Source organism: Anguilla anguilla, chromosome 19 (assembly GCF_013347855.1).
Source record: "Anguilla anguilla isolate fAngAng1 chromosome 19, fAngAng1.pri, whole genome shotgun sequence".
NCBI lineage: Eukaryota > Metazoa > Chordata > Actinopteri > Anguilliformes > Anguillidae > Anguilla > Anguilla anguilla.
Genome location: NC_049219.1, coordinates 10,497,011 through 10,523,451, shown reverse-complemented (window position 1 = coordinate 10,523,451; position 26,441 = coordinate 10,497,011). Strand labels below are relative to the sequence as shown.

The following is a 26,441-nucleotide window of genomic DNA, read 5'->3' as shown; positions in this document are numbered from 1 at the left end:
TCCGCTTGAATGAGCAGCGTAGAGTATTCTGTTACTTGAACAGCGAAACCGAAAGTGGGACAGACAGAATCTTGTGCTTTCGATTCAGTTCTGACAACATTGAAAAACATCGCAAGTATTTTGTGCGGTTTAATGTTATTTTAGCACATATTTTCTTTCTATATGTATACATTTATTCAGTGGATCAAATGTATTGGGAGGATGTTTTGATGCTGCAACCGGCACAACTGTCAGTGATTCTGTCAGCAAATTTCATTTCCAAACCTGGTCAAGAAAAACCCTACCTCAATACATACTGTTCAGGATTGCAATTGCTTTAGTCTTTGTCAGCTTGTTGGCCATACATTTTGCGTGTATCTCCTCGTGGCATGCCTTTATTTTTGCTCTGTAAAGGTAGCCTACTTCGCTACATACTTGAATAATTTATGTTTGACATATTTTGACATCCATTGGGGTTCACGTGTATTTTTATTTTGAAACTTAACTGTTATCCTTCAATTACTACAATAATTGCAAAACATATCCAACATTTTTAATGTTTAGCTGTAAGGTGTATAATTGTGAATGTTATTACATACACATTGATAAGAAACTAATGCAAACTAATAGATTGCCAAAATGGAGAATTTTTTTTTCAGTTTCAAAGTTTGGATTAGAAGTAAACAGATTTTTAATTACCTTTATAAATTTTGGAACTAACAAAAATAATCTAATTTGTATTTATTTATCCCTTCGAATGAATTGATTCAACCACACCTACCATGTGGCCAGAGGGTTTAGCTTCCACGATTAATATGAGGGCACAAATGTGCTCTATTATGTAGATGGCCATACATTGGACATGTTTGGAGATGCAGGGCTAAATGTCTGTATTTGGATCACGTCTCTTCATACTGTACTCCGTATTACACACTCCAGAATCAGACCTCACAGGAGGAGATGAAGCTCTTCAAAGCAGTCACAGCGCTCTGTAATCTCGAGGTTTCTCTTTTTCCCCGACAGCTTCCTCTCTGTTAAATGTTTATCGCACTGCCTCCCGCCCTAGAGCAGGGGAGGCTAAGGCTAATACGGAGCCACCCCTCTTTCAAGATGTGTCGGTTTTTCGACCGATCAAATCAGGACGAGAGAGCAATGCAACATACAAAAAAAAAAAATCTCATACAAAATGAGTCACACCGTCATAGACTTCCAAAAAAAAAAGGTAAGAAAAATTGTTTATCAGCGAAGACATGAGTCATATAGGTCACATTAGATTCACTACTGCTCCCAGCCCACCGGTTGTCGAAACAGACGCTACCAACCCCCCCCCCCCCCCTTATTTTCAGGCAGTAAGCAAACCCTACACATCCGCCAGGCCTCTGGAGCTTGCAGAGCTCCCCAGTGGGCTGTTCTCCTTCAGTGACGCACATCCTGGTCAGGCTGTTTTTCATTCATTCTTCTGTAGCGGTGGGGGGGGAAAAAAAAACAGAAACTACCTGTATCTGTCATTGTGACAGATTCACTGCCCATCTTTCAGGCTGAACGCACCTTTTTCCAACTGCATCTTGGCTCCCACAGTTCGGTGCTCCCGCTGTTTACGATCCATCGAGTTTCAGTCAGATCTGATTACCGTTCCACTGAGCTATTGTAGCAGTGTTTGTTATGGTGATGCCTAATATGGCATCCCTTAGTTTTTATTGTGCTACACAAATTCTGCATCTGTACTCTAGCTCACCCAGCTTAAACATAAGCACTCTTCTGGAAGTTTCTCTGCTTATGGGTGCTTGCTAAATGAATAAAAAAAGACAAATATAAAATACATTTGGAGTTGGATCCAAACATTGTCTTAAAAAGGTACAAAATGGAGTTTTGGTGTTCGGGCTGTATTTTGTCATTGCTGATTCCTATAGCCCTGCACCTATGGTGATGTGCATGTAACTATACTTATTTACTAATACTGAAGCACAGCCCATGGACTATCCAGTCAGGCCTTCCAAAAATATTTCAAAAAACCTACTCTTCAGAGGGTTAAAGGGGCATCTTGTTGCCCTGAACTGCTTAGAGGCATTTCCGTTGCCAAGATAAAAGGTTGCTATAGTCTCTTCTGAAGCTTCTTATTAAATAATCATCCAGTTGCAGATTTTTAATCCCCTCAGTCACCTAATTAGCACGCTTGAAGCTTCATGTTCACATGTTTATGTGCTTTCATCCAGAACAATGTTTTTTTTTTTTTACCGCACCCTTCCTTAATCCAGTTCAAACCAAAGTACATCTTCCTTGCTAATACGTCTATAAATAGCCCACGAGTTGCATATCAGGTTAATTCCCGGCCGACTGCCAGAGGTTTTGGCAGTCAAAATACGAAACGAAACCCACCCTGGAAAAAGGAACTCCGAACTAGTGAATTAGTGATGCCACATGATTTTGGAAAATGCGAGCGAACTATGCGGCAGTAGTACTTTGCCTTCCCCGACTCCTCCGCCACATTGTACACAGCCATCCAGGAAGGGCGCGGGTGATTTTTAGTGGCTGTTGCCAGGAGGGGTGTGGCTGTGGCTCCTCCTCCAGCCAGCTTTCCTGGGAGCCCTTCAGCACCACGGACAGCAGCGATCCTCACTGTCAGGCATCCACAGCTGAGCCCAGTTTTTGCTTGTCGCCTTTATCAGTCCTATTAGCAAAGGGTGCAGTTCTACAGGGACACTGTTACTGCACAGACTGTCTCTCCACAGTCCTGCTCTTTGTTCTGTGCTGGAGGCCTCAGTTTAGGCAGCAGTGTAGTATAATGGCCAAGCAACTGGTCTTGTAACCTAAGGGTCACAGGTTTGATTCTCAGGTAGGACACTGCCGTTGTACCCTTGAGCAAGGTACTTAAACTGCATTGCTTCTGTATGAATCCAGCTGTATAAATGGATGCAGTGTAAATTCTGTGTAAAATAGTTGTGTAAGCCGCCCTGGATAAGAGCGTCTGCTAAATGCCTGTAGTGTCTCTGCCATTTACCTTCAGTCACGACATGTTTTCATGTTCCTGTTTTTGAGAATGTACTATCAAGTCCCCCACAGAGGACGTGAGGATGGCCACTGGCCTATTTCACCAGTCCTATTTGTCTCAAATGCTCCTGGCCGCACGGCTCCAAATTAATTTGGCTTCCCCCGCGGAGGACCCATGTATGCACTCCACAGAGACACAAAGGACCAGGTGAAAGATGACCCTCTCGCAGGTACGCAGGATGCCTCTTACCCTTTCAGTGCGTGTAGCGCCTCTGACAGGAACATGAATGGGGAAGTACCTCGCTGAATTACCACGGTGAGCGGGCAGCTGTTAGACTGCACCCCGAGCGGCTGAGAAGCAGCGAGCCAGAAACCGTTAATGGCCTCATTCTCCGAGCCACAATGGAGACGCGTTTATTAATTCATACGTTATGCATAACGCTGACAGCGGCCCTGGCACCGCGAGGCCTGTCGGATCTGAAAAACGAAAACCCGTGTTGATTATTGAACTCCCGTTGTCTTTGAACTCTGTGTTACTTGCGTTGTCTTCTGTAACAAATCTCTCGAGCGGTCTTCACAGAAACCGATGGAGGAGCACGGCATCCTCTAATCCAAGGAACTTTGAAAACAAAGATGAAACACAAAGCAGTGTTCTGTGAGTAAGGAAAATCAATGCTATTTCAGGTCAGTGAGGTTTCAAAGCAGGGGTTTCTGGGTTACCCTGGTTTGTACTTTCAAAGGACTTCTAGAATCCTTAAGATCCACTTAAATTGTTTCTATCGACAAATACATTAGTTGATTAATCGCTGATTAAAATGTTTATTATAACAATGTTAATTATTATAGCTTTATAGTCTCGTTGAGTCTAAATTTTTATTGGATTGCTTATGCAGGATATGATGTCATGGCTTTGATGCTGGTGACAAGAACCACCCACATCTGCTCATGACAGGATATGACAGGACTTTTATTCCTTGAGGACAAACGTTTGTATTTTTCATGGAATCTGCAATATTTAATGTTAGAGGTATGTGTGACTCAAAGTTTATTGCTATTATCATACTAATAATGAATTAGTGTTAAAAAAAAAAAACATCAGCACCGAACTGTGCAACTGACAAGCCCTTTCACTGGCTTTCTTTTAGCCATCCCGGACCACTGCAACATTTCTCCTTAACCAGAGTCAATGCAGGGAAGAAGGCGGGACCACGTGCCTCTGTGCACCGGCCCCTAAGACAAGGCCCCGCCCCCCCGCAACCACATCACTCATCTTCTAAAGTTTTTCTTCTTCTTGTTCCTGTGGGAGGCGGCCTGGATGGGGAGGCAGTAGATGTGCATGGGAAAGTTCCGGTAGAAGCTGAATACCCAAGGCCTGCGCAGACGTAAGAGAAGAAAAATAAACAGGCTTTTCACACGGTGGCCTTGTATTAATTAAGGTGCACTGGCAGCATCGGCATTAATGAAACGATTTGAAAGTGGAGACCGTAGAAAGGCCTCCAGTACTGCAGGGGGCAGCACGTACTTGTTGACACGCTGGTTGAGGCTCATGAAGCACAGGCTCCTCCAGCGCTCCCGGTTCTCCTCCTGTCGCGCCCGGTCCAGAGCCTCCTGCCTCTCCTGCTCCCTGTGCAGTTTTTCACGCAGCTCCTGCTCGATGCGAGCCAGCTGCGCAGATGAGACAGACGCGTCAATCACTGCGTCCAGCCACGCCCACCCAACGTCTGTGTGTCCACTGCCCAGTCAGCTGTTCAGCTGAACAACAGTGGATGTACTTCTTTAATTATAGCTGCTCTATTGAAAGGTACCAATGTTTTTATTTTTTTTAAAAGGCTGAAAATGCCAAATAAGGACCGGTGGTTCTGCCTGTCACCTCGATCCCAGGCTCCGCCTCCTCACACTCCTTCAGACTAATAGCTGTGAAGTGTTTACCCAGAAGCCAGCTGAGCACCTCATCTCACACATCCGTCAGCTGCGCAGTGTTCAATTTGAGCCTCCCCATGCACTGCCTGGGGGGCAGGTCAGATCAGCGCACTCACAGGAAGACTGCAATTCCCATAAGACCCCAGGGCAGAGTCTCATTTTCATGGGTTTGCTTGACAAAATGAAACACGTCTTTGTGTAGTCTGTGTGTGTGTGTGTGTGTGTGTATGTGTGTGTATCTTACCTCTGCCAGGAAATACTTTTCTTCCAGTTTTCTCCTCTCTTCAAAGTGGGTAATTTCGCCTGGTTCCACTCTTTCTTTCCCCTGCTTCTGAGGTGCATTGATTGGTGGAAAAAGGCAAGGCCTACGGGGAATTAAACCATGTACTTATTTGATTTTCAACTGCGCTTCATATACCTGCCACAGAGACAGGAGACAGGGAAAGATATACTAGGACATTACAATCAAGCCAGCCCCCGGCATGGTTTGACCCAAATGAGTGAATACAGCAACTTGGCTTTCATTTCTATGCATTTCATTTGTGTTTCATTTTTTATAAACTGAGGGCAATGCATGTCTGATATGTAACGAAAAAGAAAGAAAAGCATATGTCAAAAAAAAAAAAACATCAGGCATAGAGGCCTTTCCATTTTATGTCATGCTTCATGAATGTTTTGGGTTTGATTGATTTGGCCTGAAGCTATGCATGTCATGGGATTCTTTACATGGTTGAAACTGGGGGCCATGGAAGTCTTTTTAACCCTTCATGTACCTTTTCTATCTTTATTTTTTAGTGCTCACCCAGCAGTATTTGTAGCTGCAAGGAATTAGGCGGCAGGGAATTGTGGGTATTCTACTTTGCTAATATCACCGGTCAGGGTCCTACCTTTTACCTGCTCGAGCCGCACTTGTGGAGCAGAACACCTGAGCGTGCAGTCTGGTTCCAGGAGAATGCTTGGGTGAGCTGTTCTTACAAACAAACCCAGCGCTCCCATGGGGTTGGGTTACAAGCTCCCAAAGACATATGCTGACTGGCGGCTAACACGCAACACCTGAATGACATTGCTGAGACGCTGCATTACGTTGCCATAACGTTGTGAAAATGTTGCGTGGGGATCATGGGGTCGTTGTTTTGAATCTCTGGCAGGATAAAGATATCTTTATTCATCATTTTACCTGGTGTACTCGATCCATACTTGTACATTCATAAGTTTAACATGAATTTCCAGTCGGGTCTTGTCTTCAAAAAACCCAATATTTTCTGGAAGCAAGTCTGTACTTGAAACCCAGAAATTGAATTGTGGTTGGGCATGCTGTGCACAGAAATACCTGGTGTGTTTCAGTAAGTAAGTAAATAAATAAATAAATAAAAATGCCATGGTTAAAATCGCAACAATGTTTTTCAAGACATTTCAATTTCCAGTTTTAATTTGGAAATGCATTCTGTACTGTCACAGGTGAATGAGCTTTAGGTGCACAATAAACTTCAAGGCCTAATCAAAAATAGCATGAAAGAACTGCAGAAGGAAATGATAAGCCTGAAAGGGAACTAGTCTCACCTGAGCAGAAAGCAGGCAAACATTTGTCAAAGTAGTAACACGCCTCGTTAACAGGCAAGACGGCCGAGTTCACAAACGTCCGCCGATAATTAGCCTTGAGTGAAAAAAAAAACCTGACTGATAAATTTGATAAATCTAAACTTTCTAAACCTCCTTTCTCTGGGGAGCTGCACAACAAAGACAAAGTCTCCTCAGCTCCGCCAGCCGAGTTCCAGCCCTTAACCGCAGCGAGAAAGCGGCTTTGAGTCCGCGAGCGAACCCCACGCCGAGCGCCGCCCCTTCCTGCTCTTTCATCCGCGGCAGGGAACGAGGTGATTCGGCCTCGTCGGGGCGGAACGAGGCCCGCGGAAAGCAATTAGCTCTCGGAGCAGAGGCCGATTAGCGCCAAACAACCGGCACGGCTAAATGGCCCCGTGGAGAAGAGGCGGAGGGTCTGCGGTGAGACGTGCCTAATTAGTGTCCGCTCACGGCCCGAAACTGCTCCTCTTACTGGACAGGTGGTGGTGCTGGTGGGTGAGGAGGCGGGGCTAAATTCTCCAGTGGGAAAACACGGTTGGTTCCAGGAGGTTGAATGACGGGCAAGGGGCCCTATGAACGCCCTCAGCTCCCAGCGCTGGGGCCTGAAGCGCCATTTTACCTCTCCGCTACGTGATTTAAATAAATGGCAGCGCACTAAGGGAGCAGGCCGGTGACCAGACCAGTGAGCTGCTGGTCACTCTGGTCTCCTCTGCTCTCTACACCGCTGACGCTGGGCTCCTCCCGCCCTGGTAGGGCGTGTGACTAAATCGGCTTATTTGGCTTCCCGAAACAAAGCCCGCGGTCATACGAGCCCTCCTCCGGGACGGTGAGCCGTCTCCTTAATCCCGAAAAGAGCAGGGTTTCAGGGCGGCTCATTGTCCCGCCACCCTAATCCTGGGCGTGGGGGGCGGTCGCTGTGTGCGCAGATACGGCGAGAGGGAGGAGACTCCGGAAGGTTCCAGCAAAAGGAGAGGCGTAACTGAGACACCTGAGCCTTACCTGGCCTGCTTCTGCCCCGGCTCCTCCCTCACCCGGTCCTGGACCGGAGGCGAGGTCGAAGGCGAGCTCCTGTCCAGCGGCTCCTGAGGAAACCCGGGAAGGTCAAAGGTCAAACACGCGTGCGCTGAGGCCTGGCCAATGGCATCGCGGGCACAAAGAGTTTGCACCGTCCCCGGAAACGCTGTTTAATTCTACGCATCTACAACTACCAATGTCATGTGCCACAGAACAGAGTTTAGACCTGCAGACTGGAGTGTTGTCGCTGAATGACGGACAGTCTGCCAATGATAAAGCAATGCTCGTGAATGGCTTTTATCCAGAGCAACTTACACATCTTTTTACATTGCATTTATACAGCTGGATATATACAGAAGCAATGCAGGTTAAGTACCTTGCTCAAGGGTACAACGGCAGTATCCTACCTGGGAATAAAACCTGTGAACTTTACAAGACCAGCTCCTTACCCATTATACTACACTGCCGCCTGCACCACGTACGCCACAGATAGGCATGCCACAGTTACCGTGTCACAGAACAGGACCGGGAGGCCCATCCGCAGCACCAAGTGTCAGTTTCCACTCCGGGACTATATTAATCTGACACATCATAAGTGTGGGATTACACGCAGTATATATAGAGGCGATGTCCCCGGGGCGTCTCGAACGTCCCCGCGGACCTCTCGAAAAGGGGAGGCAGCACACGCCCCCAGCGGCGGCGGGCGAACGTCCCCGTCGGCCATTGTCAGCGGTAATCAAATATGCCCGGGGAACAGGAGCGCTGTCGCCAGGACACCGGACACCGGGCCGACCGCAGCTGGTTTGAGGTTATTTACACTAGCGACGGCATCGGTGTGCGGCGACGCCGTCGGCAAGCACCGACGTACATGCGGAACGACTTCTACGAGAGAGAGCTTTGCGCCTGCTCAAGTCTAGGAAAAATTATACAGCAAGTCAGGCAACCGTTGTACACAAGAGGAAACATAAAGCCATTTTTTCTTATATTCGGTTTCGGAACTAAAATATAATTACTCTGCAGATTCAAAACCCCAAATTTGTTACTTTTAGGTCTGCTCAGGTGCAATGTTTCTGGGAACAGTGGCATAGGACTGGAGGCTGCTGAACTTATGATACAAAACACCACAGAAAGTATGATACAGGACAGGTACTGAAAATAACACATTTTAGTTTATTACAACGTCTATGACAGGCCAGTCGGTCATACAAACTGGTCTTACTGCAGTACATTAACTGGTTAAACAGTAAGTATGTAAACGGCCTGGAAATTCATGTCATGTCCCGAATGCAAAAGATCAATAATGGGACAAATTATAAACAAAGTGGCATCGTCATCACAGTACATTTCTTTTTTATTCTATTTTTTAATGTCTTTTTTCTCATCACATTCTCTCATTAAGAAATGACCATCACTTAGACACAGTACAAGCAGCAGTCTCTGGGCAACTCACCCTGTCTTTGGGGTCCATCTCCGGCGTGTGTGTGTGTGTGTGTGTGAGTGTGTGCGTGTGTGTGTCTGTGTGAGTGTGTGTGAGTGTGTGCGTGCGTTCCTGGGGTCCCTTCCCCAGCCGTGAGCCTTGTGCGCGGGTGTGCCGCTGTTGCCGGGACGCCAGCCTTCGCGTGCACTGTCGCCGGCCGCCGTCCCCTCCGGTCGTACGCCACACCGCCGCCTCCTTCAATAATGCAGCACGGCAGCGTTCTACGGTTTCCCCGCCCGCCGCCCCGGTCGGAGACGACAGACGGGAGCTTCCTCGCGTCCCTCCTTCCTGTTTCCTGTCAGTCGTGCCTGTCGCCGCCCTCCGCCTAATTAGCCTCTTTTCGAGGCACGACCGGCTCGGGCTGAATAAGTTATAAGAATGGCGGTTAAGTGTGTCACGTTCCACAGAGTTTGCCTTGTGTGGGCGACGCCCGTCTGTCGAATGACATCTTCTTTTGGGCCGTCTGAGCGTGATATTCCATATTTAAAGCCCAGATAGGTCACATAACCGCGCGGCGATTTGATATTAAATACATTTGTGTGCTTGAAAGGCTGTGGGTCATTATAAACATCAGGCTTTATCTTTTCAGTGAATCGATCAATGTGTTCATTGGCAGTAGTTCGAGCGGAACTGAAACACGTTTCGGTTTTTTCTTTAAATCCAGAATGATCCAATATCAAGGTACAAGAGCTCATACAGACACAGCTGTGCCCCTGGAAAGGATATGCCAGAGACAGCCCCAGATTTAGTCAGGGTCTCAGTACTGTGCTTGATCACAGAGGGGGTTAGTATTACATACACACACACAGCCAAAAACACGTTTCCTGCGGCCGGTGTGTGGTTTCTGTGACAGACGTAATCAGGGCCGTTAAACATGGCCGCAGACAGAAGCCCCTCACTCGTGTGTGTGGGCCAAATCCAGGAAACCCCTCTATTAAATGGTGATTTTGGGGGCTGAGGGACCATAATGGGGGCCTTGTTTGCCTGTAGGCACAGACATCCCTGGAGCCAGGTGTTTCCAATCATCACCATGGCTGCGTCTCTCTCTCTCCCTACAAACGAGGTGGGGGAGGCATGAGCCAACATGGCACCCTGTTTGTTTTCATTTGACTTAGATGTGACCCTTGTAGAACTTCACAAAGCAGGATTACTGAGTTAGCTGGATAACTGTGCTCTTTTTACTTCAGTCCACGTTCCAGATTTTGGTGGGTTCTGGGTTTTATTCAGTGCAGTTATCCAGCTCAGTAATGTGTGTGTGTGTGTGTGTGTGTGTGAATAAGTAGTAATATTGACATACATTTTTTACACAGAGGACTTTCCTAACATTAGTTTTCCAGTCCCCATGGAGACCGGACATTTGTCAACAGGAAGTCTTTTAGATAGCCATTGCAAAAACCTCTTACTCTCATCTGACAACATTACATCACATTAATGCACAGTACTTTAAGAGCAGGCATCTTTAAACAGGCTTATATAGCTTGTGCATATTACACACTGTATGATTATAGTCCAAATAATACCCTACCCGCTTCTAGTCTTAATGCAGTAACCACAGCTCCACACACTCACATTACAGCTCACGTTAACACTGTTTGTAAGCAGAGAAAAACCAAGAGGGTACCAACAGTGTATCGTGTTACCCGCGCAGAAGCACAGACGACACTTTATACAGTCTCGGGTACGTATCAGGACATTAAATTTTCACCAAGACAAGACACAGCTGACTGGAAATATAAAGCAGGACAGGACAGCAGACAGGAGCGCAGGCTACAGCCACCTTGTCTTTCATTCCCCTTCCCTTTGTTATTGGGAACAGGGTGCAAACAGGAAGTCCCCGGGGAGCCAGGGACACGAGACCCCTGAGTGACAGAGCATGGTTTCCTTTAGCCCCGCCCCCCCTCTCTTGGTGGCCTGTTGACTGATAGCATCTGCCTGTGTGGAGTCTGGATCTCGTGCCATACCCCAACTCCCCTGTACACACACACGCATGCACGCACACACATGCACACACATACACAAACATACACGTACATATGCACACACACACACACACACACACACGCACACACGCACACACTCACACTCTTGCACGCACACAGTTTCAAGGTTTCTATCACCCCACAGTAAGATGAGCAAGGAATGTTGATAGTTCAGAAGCGTTACTCAGATACAACACAACAGGAACAACTGTCATACTGATGATATCAATTTCCACACTGTATCCATCATGAGTAAACAGGAAACACATTCTGGAAGTTAAACACTGTGAGTACACATTTAATCACACTAATACCAAATACCACTGTCAGACAGGAGACAATAAGAAATGTGACATTTACTACTGTACATCAAGTCCCATTTCAAAGAACACCTTGTTAAATTAAAACAGTAACATCCCACGGGCATTGTTTTTCAGATTCAAGGAAATGTAGTACAAAGAAGAAAAATTATTACTTCATTAAAAAATGATCACAGATATCTAAAAAAAAACAGGTGTCATAAAGGTTATATGTTGGTGCTTAATCTATGGTACAAGTCATGGTCCTCGAACTCCATTGCTTTCAATTAACAGAAGTGATTGTTACGTCAGCATTAGCATGTTCAGTTCAGAACATTCTAATCACATATTTGTGATCTCACGCCTTTAAAGGGTAAAGAGTATCATTTTGCTGCAGGAAACGTGATCACCTTAAATTAATCCCCTGATTACATTTGGCCATATTCTGGCTTCTCCTGTTCAAGAGATGTGATGTTATATTACTTAACTATTATAGCCATATCTCTCTGTACCATCCAATTACAATAAGTTCTACTGAAATAGTATAAAAGTTACAAAGGCGGCATGGGGTGTTTTTGGAGGGGTCTGTGGATGGGGATTGTCTGGGTCAATGTAGGGGGTTGTTGTTGTGTTGGGATGGTGGTAGGGGGGCAGGGGAAGGGTAAGGTTTGAGGAAGGTTCTATAGGTAGGGGTTGGTGCTGATAATTTTTGTACAGTGTGAAAATCAATAAAAATGATCTCACATACACACACACACACAGAATGAATTCCAAAAGACCATCCTGAGCTCCAGTAAGCCCAAGCTATAAACACACCTTTTTTTTTTACCACAGTGTATTAGCAAGACCCAAGTGATGTATATACAGCAATCTTCTAGTGGTAAATCAGTGAAGTGAATATAAATGTGCTCTGTGCATTCATTTCAAATCTTTTCCTGCATTTGAGTGCAACAAACAAAGACACGTTGCTGGACCCCGGCTAGCCTGTAGGGGGAGCTCTAGCGTGCGCTTAGTCACACCGGCGGTAGAAGTGGAAGTGGTAGTCTGTGAACAGGACTCCTGAGAAATTGGGATCGGTGCTGCAGTCAGCCTTGCCCTGTAGGGAGAAAAGCAGGGAAAATCTGATTACCACACCACAGACGTCTTCAAAGAGCCAAGCTTCCTGCCCTGCATCCACAATAGGAAAGGCCTTATTGGGGTGTATTTAAACTGTTGCAGCCAGTCGAAAGGTTGGTGTACAGCCCTCATGTGCATAGGCTGCTGGACACAGTAGGGCACTTGGTGCATATGTGTTTTTTTTAATTTTTAAAAAAAGAAGGCGAATCCTGACGTGCCGCGGGGTCACAAAAGCGATTGGCTCGCTCTCAGATGGCAGTTTTGGGACGGTGCGCCAGCCAAGCACAGGATTAAATGATGGCTTTGACCCACCTGCTAATGGCTAATGGCTAACCTGATACAGCTGGCAGGCTTGGCACCTGCGCCAGGCCTTTTGATGAGCTTCTCTGTCAACCCCACGCAGACACTAAGCCCATAATGCATTAGGTTAAAAGGTAAGTTGTATAACTCTATTTCAGAAGAGATCATTCATTTCAGCAGTCTGGAGAGACTGAAATGTGATACTGATATAGACGGTTGTTGATAATATTTGAAACAAAGTGTTTGGATCCAAAATGCAAGAGATATTACAATGTCGCTTATTGATATGCTGCATTATAGTTACATAAATCGCCAAGATGTTATCAGTGCTTCAAAATATATAGACAAATATAAAGCAGTTTATATTAGAGTATATTCCATTTTAAAAGGGATTCTACACAAATTCAGCTTATAATATGTCATACACTGTAACAGGTGTGTTCTGTGTCATGTCACAATGCCTCCCATACTGACACCTGTAAGCTGTAGGGGACAGGACCCTGTGATGTCAGAGACCGGGTGCTGACATCACAGAGGTGGGGGAGGGGGGAGGAGTCTCTCACCGCCACAGTGGTGCGGAAGTGGTAGGAGCTCTGGTACAGCCGGGTGACCGGGAGGGGCCACTCATGGACGTAACCCTGGAAACACACACCGTCATCAGCAGGCCACGCCCACAGGGAACACGCCCCACGCGAGCCAGGCCCACCCACAATTTGGAAGCTCCCGTTTTTTCTCCTTTTGTCCCTCTGTGGACACCGTACCTGCGTGTTGCTCATGGTGTAGTCATTGTCGTCAGTGTAGTCCATAAAGGCAGAGCAGTCGGAGGATTCCTCCGCCTGGCACCTCAGAACCACCAGCAGCTCGGTGGTACTGTGGAGAGCGACACCCGGCGGTGAGACAAGAGAACAACCGTGAGCTGCGAGCAGTCAGTCACTCACAGAAGGGGCTGTACAACCAAACACCTGCGATTCAGTTTGTATCCATCCTTAACTTTGAATCACAGTTTAGTTCAAATATTATGTTTTCTGAATTATTATTCAGCTGAATTATTTGTCACCCAGCGCAGCTCGCTCACTTCATCTGGATGGTCAGCCGCATGTTGACGGGGACAAACTTGCTGACAGGCACGGCGTAGCTGTAGTTTCCGGACCTGTAGGGAACGCAGAGCGAGGGGAGGGGGTCAATTACAAATGAAGGGGGGGGGGGGTGGCCCCCGGAAAGATCCGGTTATGGCCCGGTCCATCACGGCACATGAGCGCGTTTCCCAAACTGCTCCAGCGGGCACCAGCACCCCCACGTTTCCTAATCCCCTCAGAGAGTCTGGGCAGGAAGCTCACATCAAATCACCAGTCGGAATGAAATTCACTGATGCCGACTTCCAGAGGATGTGATTCCATAAAAGTGAAAATTATTTCCCGTGCATGACTGAAGGGTAATATAGCACTTATTTTCGCATAAGTTCACTCCACTTTTTTTAAAAAAATGTGAAGCAACACAGTGGTCAGGAGACCAAACACTGCAAAAGTTGCATTTTGCTGCCACCTCCTGGTCATTCTTGATAATTACATTAAAATAGGGTACTAAAGGGTTCAACGTGGATATTGGGCATCTCGTTAGCTTTTAATGCATCATCCTGTTAACAAATACTATATTTATCTTCTTACATGTATTTATCTTCTTATATGTTTACACAGGTTAACAACTATATTCACAATTCACATTATTTGGTTTTTAAAGAGACCATGTCCACACCAGCTAATTGTGGGTAATTTGTGCCAGGTAATTTGATTGAAATTACAGGTCCAGGCACTGGTCCAGGGATGGTCTGGATCAATGTTGTGTCATCAGTCTGAATGGCAGCTTACCCACAATTCCCTGGCACACAGTATCTCTGGTCGATGACATGTTGATTTTCCTTAATTACAATGGACTGGACAGTTGTGTTTGTCCCTGTTTAAAAAAAACAAAGCGTGAATGGGAAAAAAGATTTAAATGAAGCGCAATAAATACAGAAAATGTCAGTTCTGCAGTTTCTACTTTCTAGTCTCTGCAGGTTAAGACTTACAGTCTTTGGCACTTAGAAATATTTCAAACAGCTGTTCCTTGGTGTAGTCTATGGAGACAAAAACAAGAAACATAACACTTCTAGGGCAGGTGTCCCATTTCCACAACCCTCTGGAGAAGGAACAGGTTATGAAAGTACCATGAAACAGCCAGTTTTGCTACTTACCTGTTTGTGAGTCATTGGTAGGAGGCCTTGGTGCAGGTGTGGTTGCCGGGATACTGTGGTTGCCGGAGTCGGGGGGGCAACAGTACACCTCCTCACAGTACAGCAGGTTACAGAAATCCACATCAGGGGGCCAGGGGTCGGGGGACAGGGTGGGGGTCACTGCCGAAAAGGACACAGACACAGGGGCAGTCTATCCATGAGCTCCGGGATGCCCTGTGGTGATGCCCTCCCGTGCCTGGCTTCACACATTGTGCAAACTGCTATAAACAAATCCTCCTCTTTCACTCTGAAATATTGATAAACGGGACTTTTCATTGCCCCATTAATGACCATTACACTTGTATCCAACTCCCAAAATACAGGAACAGACAATCAATCAACAGATAACCCTGGCCTACCTCACCCCACCCCTTCCACAGACTAATCTTGGAGGGGGGGGGATACCTGTCAGGTAAGACCCACCTGAGGGGCTGCCGATTGTGGGCCAGGTTGTCGTAGTGTCATCCAGGATCGAGTTGTTGCTGTAACAAGATGCGGGCACCTTTTTGGTTAATTAGGACCAAAGAAAAGTCTGAATTTATTGGCTTTAAATTGTTCATAATGTCAATTCATAATTGGCACACTCCAACAGACATTGATAGTTATACAAGTATACCTTTCCATAGTTTAATGACACAATTAATAGGGTGTAGGTTTGGCTTACAGGTGACAGGTGTTCAAAGCAGACGCTAAAAAGATCACTTTTCAGACTTAATTTAAAAAGCAGAACGATTTCTGTTCCCTGTCTAAACCCCATTTTTCGGCAAGGGAGCTTTCCCAAACCCTAAAGCAGAAATCTGTAATCTTGCCCGTTCTGGGTCTCAACCCTATAACATTCCGGACCCAGCTCCCCGACCGGCAGGGTGGCGGCTCCGTACCTGTTGGAGTGCGGGGTCTCCGGGCCATCGTTCAGATTGAGCATGTAGAGGGCGGTGATGGAGATGACGCTGACGGCGAGAAGCAGAGACGAGGTCAGGAGGGGAGCAAATCTTTAGGAAGAACTGCATCATGGGAAGGCATTTCCTCCGGGGGCGTTCAGAGGCGAGAGAGGCGGAACACTCACCAGATCCCCATGGTGACCACGAGCATGATGACGCTGGCCTGGAACACTCTGTGCTGCAAGCAGTGGCTGTGCTTCTTTGATTGGTACTCCTGCAAGGGAGGGGGAGCGGGGGGGGGCAATGTTTCAAAGTGAAGTTCAAAGGCATGGCTTGGCTCAAACGCATGGGCTCCCCCCCCCCCCCCCGACTTCACTTACTTTAGAGGCCGGGAGGGGGGCTGGCTTCTTTGGGAGAGGGACACCGTCATTTCTGCTAGCTTTCCTGGAGAATGAAAAATAAACGGACGGGAGAAAGAGGTTCAGCAGCCAGGCAACTTTAATCCAGTTACTGACATCACAACTCTCAGACTTTACCATTGCAATGATGCTATATATCAGTACTATTAAAGTAAACATTATTTTAAAGAGATGAACGACAATTACTCATTACACCCCCACAGATGACAGAGGAAATTGTTACGTGCATTATTCTTTCCCCGTTATTTTTATTGTGTCCATAATTTAGAAATACCCATCAGCTTCCTCCAAAGGATGGTCCATGGCTATAACACAGGGTTACACACAACCTAGTTCCTGGAGCTCTACCGTCCTGTAGGTTTCCACTCCAACCCTAACAAAGCCCACCTCACTCAACAGCTAGAGGTCTCATTGACCTGTTAATTAGTAGAATAAGGTGTGCCAAATTTGGGTTCAAAACCTACAGGACGGTAGATCTCCAGGAACAGGGTTGGGCAGCCCTGATATAACGTGCTGTGGGCTGTGGCCCCTGGTGGCGAAACGCGGCGCACCTGTGCACTCCGGAGCGCAGGCTGCCCGTCACGCTCTTCAGCTTGGCCAGCCGCGTGTTCCACACCTCCAGCTCCTGGATGCGCTCCTGCAGGCTGTCCGTCAGCTTGCAGAGCTGCTTCACAGCACCCACGTTCTCCATGAAGATCTGCTCCTGGTAAAAAAAGGCACACACACACACGGTGAGGGGGGGCTGGGGAGCTGTTCTACTTCCTCTTTACTTCCTGCACTGCTCTAAGTGCTATTGCTTCCATTTCCTGCATGTGTTTGCTGATTCTTAATGCTTACTGCATGTCTTTGTACTTTGCAAAATTACTATTTTTAAAGTATTTACAATGGAGAATGTCAATAATCTACATATAGCCTTCTGTTTGTGAAAGATACTATAATATAATCCAGTAATCCACAGCGATCCTCACTTTGTCCACCATGAGGAAGTTGTCTATCGTTTCTCCATCCGCGCAGGTGATCTCCCCCACTTCCTTCACGGCAGAAGGTAACAGCTCCTTCACTTCCTGTGCAATGACACCTGGGAAGGCACGACAGGTGCAGATGATGTAATCGCATCGCACAGGTTTTTGCACAGCTTCTGCAGGACAACACAGCTGTCTCCGGTACCTGTTTCATGGACCTGATCGATCCCCATTTTCTCGGCGAACTCGGGCCTGTAGTCGTACTCCACGATCCTCATCTGCGCTATTCTCTTCAGCTGCTCCGTCGAGTCCACCTGTCGAGTCAAACCAACATCAGCTTACGTTCCTCCCTCATTTCCAGCTGCGTGTTTCAGCAGACGCTCTATGATAGGGACAGGACCAGGCCTGTAACGATGAGAGGGCATTGAGACGGCTCACCTCCTGAATGTTCTGCTTGGCCCTCATGTCGGACGGGTGCATGACCGTGCCCATGATCTTGGCGTTGCCGCAGACCACCAAGGCCTCGTCGGGCGCGTCCGTGTTGATGCCCACCCTCCCTTGGCACACCACCGCGTCAAGGGCCTGCCCCCGCTGCCACAGCGGCTCGCTGTCATTCTCAAACTGCCCCGGGTTCGAGGCCTGGGGACGCACAAACACATAGGGTACAGTCTCTGTCATGATCACCACCTACTCACACATGCAGTAATATAACACCAAGCTGCATCACTTTTTGAGGAATTACAGTTCAGACAGATACAATGAAGTATAATTAATATTTCAATTTTATAATTTTATAACCAATTTTCAGCAATGGAATTGAGCTGTAACTTTCAACTTCACAGACAGACAAGCAAGCTGCTCACATTATTCAAAATTAACTTATTTACCTCAGATAACTTGCAAAGTCAACTCATTACTTGTTTATTCACTATGCATGGATTAGTAATGGCAAATGCTGGCAATTACTAACACATCCTGTGTTTTATGATGTAAAGACACACCTCGCCAAGCCCATATCACTCTTGGAACAATGCCTCTGGAAAGTTCCAACATTATGCAACACTGCAATGCATGATGGGGATAAACCCTACAGCACCACTGACCCTGACGATTATCTTCTCTGATACATGTGCCGCAAGCAGGAAGTTCTGCTCCTCCCCGGACGCGTAGAGTCCCACCACCAGCATGAAGTACCTGCCGACATCGACACCATCATTCACCATCATTATATTTCATATGAAAAATAAATCAAGATATTTCGCTGGTCAAACCCTTCAATCCTAAACTCTCTATGTTATTCCTATTTTCAACATTGATATAAAGTAATTTATCTAAAGTAATTTATAACTTATAATATGTAATGAGCATGTTCCTTCATATCTAACTACATTACAATGACATTGAGACACATTATTATACATTATTGTTGCTTTTGCTGTAGAATGGCATGATTTTTTTCAGTTGAGATCATGTGATTTGAGTAGCCATGTTGGTGGCTGTGTTTGAGTCAGGACCTGGGGGTGAGTCCTGGGACACTCACCTCTGGTCTGGGTTGGGCTTGCCTTTCTTCCTCATGTTGTTGGCCGTGGTCTCGCTGAAGTGCAGACGGCCCAGCGTTACCTTGGTAACCTTGTCTCCGGGCAGACTGACCCTGAGGAGCACAATGGCAGTCAAGCACCACAGCGCGGACCTTATGTTCATCTTGTTAGGAAGCTGTTCTGGTGTGTGCGGATGGGACCTGCAAGCTGCTATCAAACCCAGATTGTACCAGTAGTAACTGAAGCCTGCAGCCTAACAAGACAGTGTGTGATTGGCCGTATAATCCATTGTGATTGGACGCCTGCAGTCTGCATGAACAAGCTGCATGTGAGGAGCATTACTCCTGTTTTAGCATTTGCTTGGCTTCGATTCCTCAAAGGTTCATGAAACAACGACACCGCCTTATGAATGTAATCGGGCATTCCAAATTTGGAGAACGGGGAGTAATGTGAAAATTTATTTTAAATATTAACCCAAAACACAACAGTACAGTGCCTTTACCAGCTCGACAGTGTGATACATAGAAGGCGGAAGCACTGCTGTAAATGACAGGCATTGGGAGGACACTCACTGGACGGGTGGAAAAGGCTTCTTGGTGCGGTCGGACTGTGACTGCTCAATGGTGATCTGGTGGGACTGCGCCTCAAACTACAAACAAAGCACCAAGACTCAGACCGAGACAGAGCATCATATAGCGTGGTGCATGCTGGGAGGTCCCAAAGCAGGGTCCGCATAGGAGTAACAGGCGCTCCCCTTTAAGAATTGTTTGTCTTCCATTTGTCATAAATAATATATTTTAGACTTCTAAGATAACATGAACCTGGTCCACATATAAATTATATTCACAAAGCTGGAGGCTATTATACAGATGTAAGCACAGGGACTGGATAGAAAATAACTTACCTTAACACCAAAAACCTTCACATAAAAGCTCTCTATGGGTTTGGGCCCCGATGGCGTCTTGACATATTTGGGCGTCCCGGCCATCCCTATGTGAACTGTGACCTGGAAGTGGTTCTTTTTTTGGCACACGAAGGCCTCGTCTGTGGAGGAGTAGCTGAAGCCCTTGTCCGTGTCAACGTGATACCCAGGGGATGGGCTAAGAGAGAGGAAAAAAAGGCTTCTTATCACGCCATTAGATCACACTGCTATTAAATGAAAACCATAAAAACAAAAGCACGGGGAATATTTACAGCATAACACAACTACGAAAGACAGCGCTTCCTGGTAATATATTTGTTCCGCAAATCGGTGAAGGGAATTTACTGAGGTATAAATCTGCTATAAATGTCAGTGCCTGCCAATTTGGTAAGGTGGCCAAAGTCACATTCCCCAGACAGAGAACTGATAAAGCTTTGAAACTTTGAGCCAGGTGCTTAACCTGAATTGTTCTAGTAAATCCAATGTGTACATAAGCACAATAGTGCAATGCACAAAGCATAAGAGCTCTGGACAAGCAGAGGAAATGATGCATTGGCGATAAGAGACCACTGAGAGAATGACACACAGTGGAAAGTGAAGAGGGTCTTTTTTTTTCGGGCAGGAACTCACAGGTTCTGGTAGCCGCTGTCGTACAGTGGGCTCCACTGGTTGGGCTGGTACCCCTCCCACGCCAGGACCTGATAGGTCCCCTGTCCGGCGGTCCCGCCCTGGCTGTCGCTGTCACAGTTGGTGATGTCACCGGCGACGCTGGCGCACTCCGGGGGCACTGTGACACAGGCAGGCCCCAATTAACAGAGTCACACGCTGCAGGACGTTTCTCTCCCAGCCAATCGCATTCCTCCGTTCGCAAGGCAGACTTCCACACACAATAGAGAGAACAGACAGCCTGAGAGCAAGGGGTCTGAATCACTCTGCTTTTTTTTACAGCTGCCATTGAATAAGCGACCAATTTAGACTTTCAATTACGGTCATTTGGAAGCGGGTGTTTGTCCGACTGTGAAAGCAAGAGTTGATTGTTCTGCCGAGTCGAAGGGAAAGAGGTTCAAAGAAGCACGCCCTTACTGAACGGGCCCCTCGCTTGGGAGGGGTCAGGCCACAGACGGGGGTCCCCCGGCCCCTCGAAAGATTCGGACCGGCGCCTCTTCTTGGTGTCGGGCAGCGCGGGTCTGGAGAGCAAAACGGGAGCATTCTCAGGCAGAGGTGGTTAATGGCACCCATATCGGTTTCTCATTTTCACGCCAACTTCTGGCTGCAACGACGTAATCATCAACATTTACACCTCATGTTGTTTTAGCTACATTTCTTGATAAGTGTATGAATGACAGCCAAAAAGATTTCATGCGCCCTGATATTAAACTTCGACTGTGATCTAATCTATGAGTGACCCAATATTGGTGTATACAGCCAGTTAGCTCATTTTAGCCAGGGTAAGGACGGAGTGTAGCACAGTGGGTAAGGAACTGGGCTTGTAACTGAAAGGTCGCAGGTTCGATTCCCGCGTCAGATCTACCACCCTCTAGGTTTTCACTCCAACCCTAACAAAGCCACACTGGATTCTATTCATTAGCAGCTCATCCCTAGCTGCTGGATGGTAGATCTCCAGGAACAGGGCACCCCTGGTGCAGATGCTCTCAGTTGACTCTCACCCTGTCTGCTGCTGGCTGAGTGGAGGACGCAGGTACCCTGGCTCCAGGTGTCCAGGTGAGACTCGCTGAAGGCCGGGCGGAGCCGGGGGTGGGCTGGCATTCACGTAGCTGCTGGCAGGGTTCATACAGTGTGGAGCCCCAGGGGGACCATTGACCGGGGGTGTGGGATGTGTGTTAGCCTGGATGTAGCCGTTAGCAGGAGCCACACGCTGCAGGTTCTGAGAGTGGTGTAGATTAGGGGGTGTAGGGGGAGTGTTAGCCTGGGTGTAGCTGTTAGCAGGACCGACACACTGCAGGTTCTGGGAGTGGTGGAGATCAGGGGCTGTGGGGGGAGTGTTAGCCTGGATGTAGCCGTTAGCAGTGCCCACACGCTGCAGGTTCTGGGAGTGGTGTAGATTAGGGGGTGTTGGGGGAGTGTTAGCCTGGATGTAGCTGTTAGCAGTTCCCACACGCTGCAGGTTCTGAGAGTGGTGTAGACCTGGGTGTGTAGGGGCAGTGTGGGCCTGGATGTTTTGGCATGCTGTGCTCAGATACTGGGGGTGACAGGGAGAATTGAGACCTGGTGGGGTCAGGGGGGCGGGGCAGGCGCTCTCCAGACCCAAGAAGCGTTGGTGCGGAGTCAGGCAAGGAGACGGTCCCGGCCCCCTGTCTCCAAGGCAACAAGAGGGGCCTGTGCCTGCCTGTGCGGCTGAACATGAGCGGTCATGCGGCACATCTGGGTGAAAACAGCAGGACAACATTTAAAAGACAAGGCAACATAAGTACAGAAAACATACACCCCTCTGGTGCTGGGACAGACTGGGTCTCACCTCGTATTCGTGGGGGGGAACAGGGTTCTGATCCAGAATCTGGGGGTGACTCAGGTAACATGCTGGGAAAAGATAAGAGATACTACATCATTGTGAACCACTGCAAACCACACACACACACACACACACATATGTACATGTACAAATACACACGCACACGCAAACACACACAGATCCACACACACGCAGGCACACACACAGGCACACACACACACCCACAGACACACACACACACACACACACACACATACATGCATATATAATCTTAGGTTACTGTGGTCTTTCACAATAGTTATTAAATATTAAGCTATATGTACTATGAGCTCCAATCTCTGACCTGCTTTATTGATCCGGACAGATGTAAACGGATGTGGACTCTACCAGCATGTTAAGAGTTTAGATTTACTATAAACCACCAGCCTGTTGACTGCAAATGATCATTCATTAAACTACTGGAGCAAATAATTCAATTAAAATGGGGACAGGGAAAAAATACTTCATGGCATGAAAATTATATTTTCTGAAAACAGGAGGAGAGCAGTAATGAGTTCGTTTCAAATTATCTCTCTTGGTTTTGCTTCATTATAACAGTTTTATTTTCGTATATGTTGTCAGCCTTGGGGAGGGGCCAGAGTCACATCAGTGGGTTTTTCCTGTGCAGTGGACGGGGGGGCTGTACTGGAACAGTGGTCCTCACTCACAAGGTACTGGGGTCCATGTCGTTGCTGAGGTACTGTTCCAGTATGCTTGTGTCCACCACCTCACTCTCCAGCACGCCCCTGACATCCTGGCCTGAAACCGAGAAGAAAGCAGCCATCACTTAGGGCTATAAATTTCTGGTCATGTGACAGGGGCCTGTTTCCAGGGACATAATATTAAATGACCTGGCTCCCGCGTGGCTGCGGGCTGGTTTGTTTTCATGGAAACTGTCTGTTAGCTTAGCCACTAAGATGGAGTTTATGGCCCCATACATCCTCCTGAGCTGGCTTTTAATGGAGAAATATTCTCCTGTTGACGGCCCTATTTTAGATGAATGTTGATGCTTCCTCTTGACAGTGCAGGGGATGCATTTATGACACACGGACAGAAAGATCTAGAGGGTTCGATGTGTTCAGAGCCATATAACTACAGACAGTAGGCTACATGAGCTTACTTGAACATGAGATATGCTTAAGGAGCCTGATTTAAGAAGATGTCTACAGTACTAAAAAGATGTACACTGTCCACCTGGCTTACTTTTAATGACTTAATTAACCTCATTAAAATGATATGCACGAACTCCATCAGTTCTCAAAGCAATTAAGCAATTTACTGCGAAATGGAATTTAAATTCAGACGGACCTAATCGCACGGCAACACAACATTAATCAAAATAGTTTATGCTCATGTTCCAATGAAAGACATTAGCAATCATTGTTTCAGTGGAGGATCGGCGAAAACTTTCACGCACAAAGCCAAATTAAAACAGCCATTAATATTTCAACCCCCACATCCGTCACTGTCTGTACCATTTGTTTAAATTTGGGGCAACAGACGTCTGGACCGATCACAATAAATCTTGATGGTTTATTTTTTTTGTTGAGGCTCATAAAACTACAACATGGCCGAAGAGCGTATGGCTCACTTTGACAGCACACCGGCGGTAACACACGCGTAACACCTTCGCACGGCAACAACAGTCGTAAAATTTTCGACAAGCGCACTCGACCAGGGGGGGAGGGTCAGAGGTGGGCGAGCCTTCGCCGCTCGGTGTTTATCGAGCACCTCTGCACTATCGGCTCCAGAACTTTCCGCCGGTTTTCCCCGTGCGGTTCAACCGACAGCGTCCTTGTGTTTAATGTGGCAGAATAATGTCTCTCCTCCTGGGGGGGAGAACACATTTCCCTTGCTCTATCGCTTGGCCATAATGGCTGTTAATGGAATATTCCATAGAGGCATGAACAGGTCATTTTTCGCATCATGCTAAACGCACTGCACTAGTCTGAGCTAAAATACCAGAAAGTATCCCGTGGACTACAGAGGAGATGTTCAGCAGGTTAGCATGTTAGGGTCTTCCAAAGAGAAAAGTATATTTGGTGCTCAGTCTCTTACCCTCGAAAAATTGCCGCAGAGCTTCGTTCTCCCCCAGCACATCCATTGTCCCAGTTCCAGGGCCGAAGGGCTCCACGCTGTCTTATAGCCTACAACACACACCTGTTAACGGGCACGAAGCATTAGGCAAAGCCAGTAACCTGTAGGCCCACTTCAGGCAGTATTGAAATGAGTGTGCCTCCTTCGACTACTTTAGTGGGATTCTACACTGGGTCTGCTAATCTTAAATGGAAGCTGACTCACAGCTCTGAGAACAGGAGAGTCAGTGTCACTAATGAAGGGGAAGTATCCCAAAAGCAAACCGCTTTGTGTGTCACACTTTGATTCCTGAGCATTGCTCTGACTAATTCATGCCATGGCTCCCAGACCTGATGTGCCACCATGGCACAGGGCACATGCCTAATGACTCTTATTTCTAATTTATCATCTGCAGACTGACTCAACATTCATAAGTGTCCAGACTGAACATTTAATTAACCTTCACAAGCTAAATGGTTTTAGTCTGTTCAAAGAAAAAAAAAAAAACATCCTGTACCTCCATGGGCAAAGTCACACTTCACACCCAGGCAAACATTCCAGAATTTACAATCGATTGCCATGAGCAATGAGTACAAGTTCTAGTTCACTGTGAATGAATGGAAAACTATCTTCAATACTTTCAAACGAGTCTATTCCAAGGTTAAAGAAATCTAATAAAATACACGTGTGACTGATGAGATCATTGACAAATTGGGATAACTTAATCAGCATTCTAACAATTTATGTCCAGAAACCACAAAACAGAAACAGAAAATGTTTCAGAGAAAAGAAAAACAAGATGGCAGCCACTTTCATTATGCTAGAAAAATCTCATGGCTGTAGCGTATACTCTAAGTGAATGATCAAATCAATTTACTGCAATGTGAGTTAAAGCATAAATGAAAATAACCATTTTGTAGATAGTAATGAAAAAAACAATGTGTAACAATGTGACATTGCTTTTTGTCATTACCAACAAAACCCAGACTTTGTTCTTAACTTTTATTACACAAAATGAAATGCGGCAAATTTTGGCTGTAAATAACAGTTTTTAATAAATGAAAATTATTTATGACTGGCTAAATGCCAAGCACTATAAAATCAGTCTGATCTGTGCCATACCAGTGGAATAACAGCTCCAACTTCTGAAGAATGAATAATCTATCATTTAATTTGTAAAGATTTAACTCTTAAGAGAATTGAATTGCCTAGTGGTCTAGGTCCCGATGAAATTGCAATTGACCCGATGAACATATGAACTCTGAATGTAAATCTCCAAATTCATTCCCCGTTAAATAAATCGCTGCTCCTGGCCAAACCTCCATTTTAACTCCGTTCAGTAAACATGGTGCCAAAAAAACGAACCTCAGCAACAGAAGCATTTGCAAGCTAGGTACAGAATTAATTAAGAAACTGCAGTGAGGATTGAGGTGGTGGTGGTGGGGGTGGGGGTGGTCCCACAGTGCTCCCCCGTCTGTTGTTTCTGTAATTAAGGAGGGGGGGGGGGGGGTCTACAGGAGGCACACTATACCTTTTCACCAGGGAGCAGTCAGGTGGGGGGGGGGTCCTTCGAACGTTCCCTCAACAGCAGCGGGTAACGGGGTCAGGTGCAATCCATTTGCGGAAAAATAAGAGCGGACAAATCCCTGAGAAGGTGATTAGTCCCAGCGTGCTTACTTCTCCATGGAGTGTCTAGTTCCCCAGCCTCTTATTCTAAAGACAAAAATCTCAAATATAGATTTTTTTTTCCCTTTTCTCCCACGAGCGTATCGGCAGATGTGTCTCCGAGCCTTTTGTGCACTTTGGCTTCAGGAGTAACAAGCCTTCAGACTCCTCACGTAGGTATACGCCCCTCGTGCGTGTGTGTGTGTGTGTGTGTGCGTGTGCATGTGTGTGTGTGTGTGCATGTGTGTGTGTGTGTGTGTGTGTGCGTGTGTCTGTGTGTGTGTGCGTGTGTCTGTGTCCTTGGACTGGGCCATAAAGGAAGCTTTCTTCACACGGTGCACACACAGATAGGGAGGAAGCGCAGCGAGCTAAACTGGAGCACCGAGAAAAAGGGCCTCTGCTCTTATCTCCGCCCCACCGTTTACAAGCAAGAACTCTCCCACAGAGCACGGAAGCCAGAGCAGACACACACACACACACACACACACACACACACACACACAGAGACAAAGACACACACACACACACACAAACACAGACACACACACACACA

The 26,441-nt window shown here is 46.8% G+C and overlaps 1 protein-coding gene across 2 annotated transcripts; it reads right to left on the bottom strand.

Moving 5' to 3' along the window:
- Positions 1-11,206: 11,206 nt before the first annotated feature.
- Positions 11,207-26,013, bottom strand: LOC118218762 (myelin regulatory factor-like protein). 2 transcript variants are annotated; one of them, XM_035401417.1, is made up of 26 exons: positions 25,755-26,013; positions 24,206-24,307; positions 22,816-22,906; positions 22,115-22,176; positions 21,306-22,020; positions 20,722-20,825; positions 20,269-20,425; positions 19,621-19,816; positions 19,289-19,365; positions 18,719-18,829; positions 18,282-18,372; positions 17,617-17,817; positions 17,384-17,492; positions 17,185-17,294; positions 16,768-16,919; positions 16,178-16,241; positions 15,983-16,071; positions 15,798-15,866; positions 15,343-15,401; positions 14,881-15,039; positions 14,716-14,763; positions 14,516-14,600; positions 13,726-13,800; positions 13,412-13,520; positions 13,214-13,288; positions 11,207-12,330 (listed from the first exon to the last, which is right to left on the bottom strand). In XM_035401417.1, the coding sequence occupies exons 2-26, from the start codon at positions 24,249-24,251 to the stop codon at positions 12,244-12,246; spliced, it is 3,141 nt and encodes a 1,046-aa protein (XP_035257308.1). In that variant the 5' UTR covers positions 24,252-24,307; positions 25,755-26,013; the 3' UTR covers positions 11,207-12,243. The 2 variants fall into 2 exon arrangements, with proteins under 2 accessions (XP_035257308.1, XP_035257309.1); XM_035401418.1 differs by lacking the exon at positions 14,716-14,763.
- Positions 26,014-26,441: the final 428 nt, after the last annotated feature.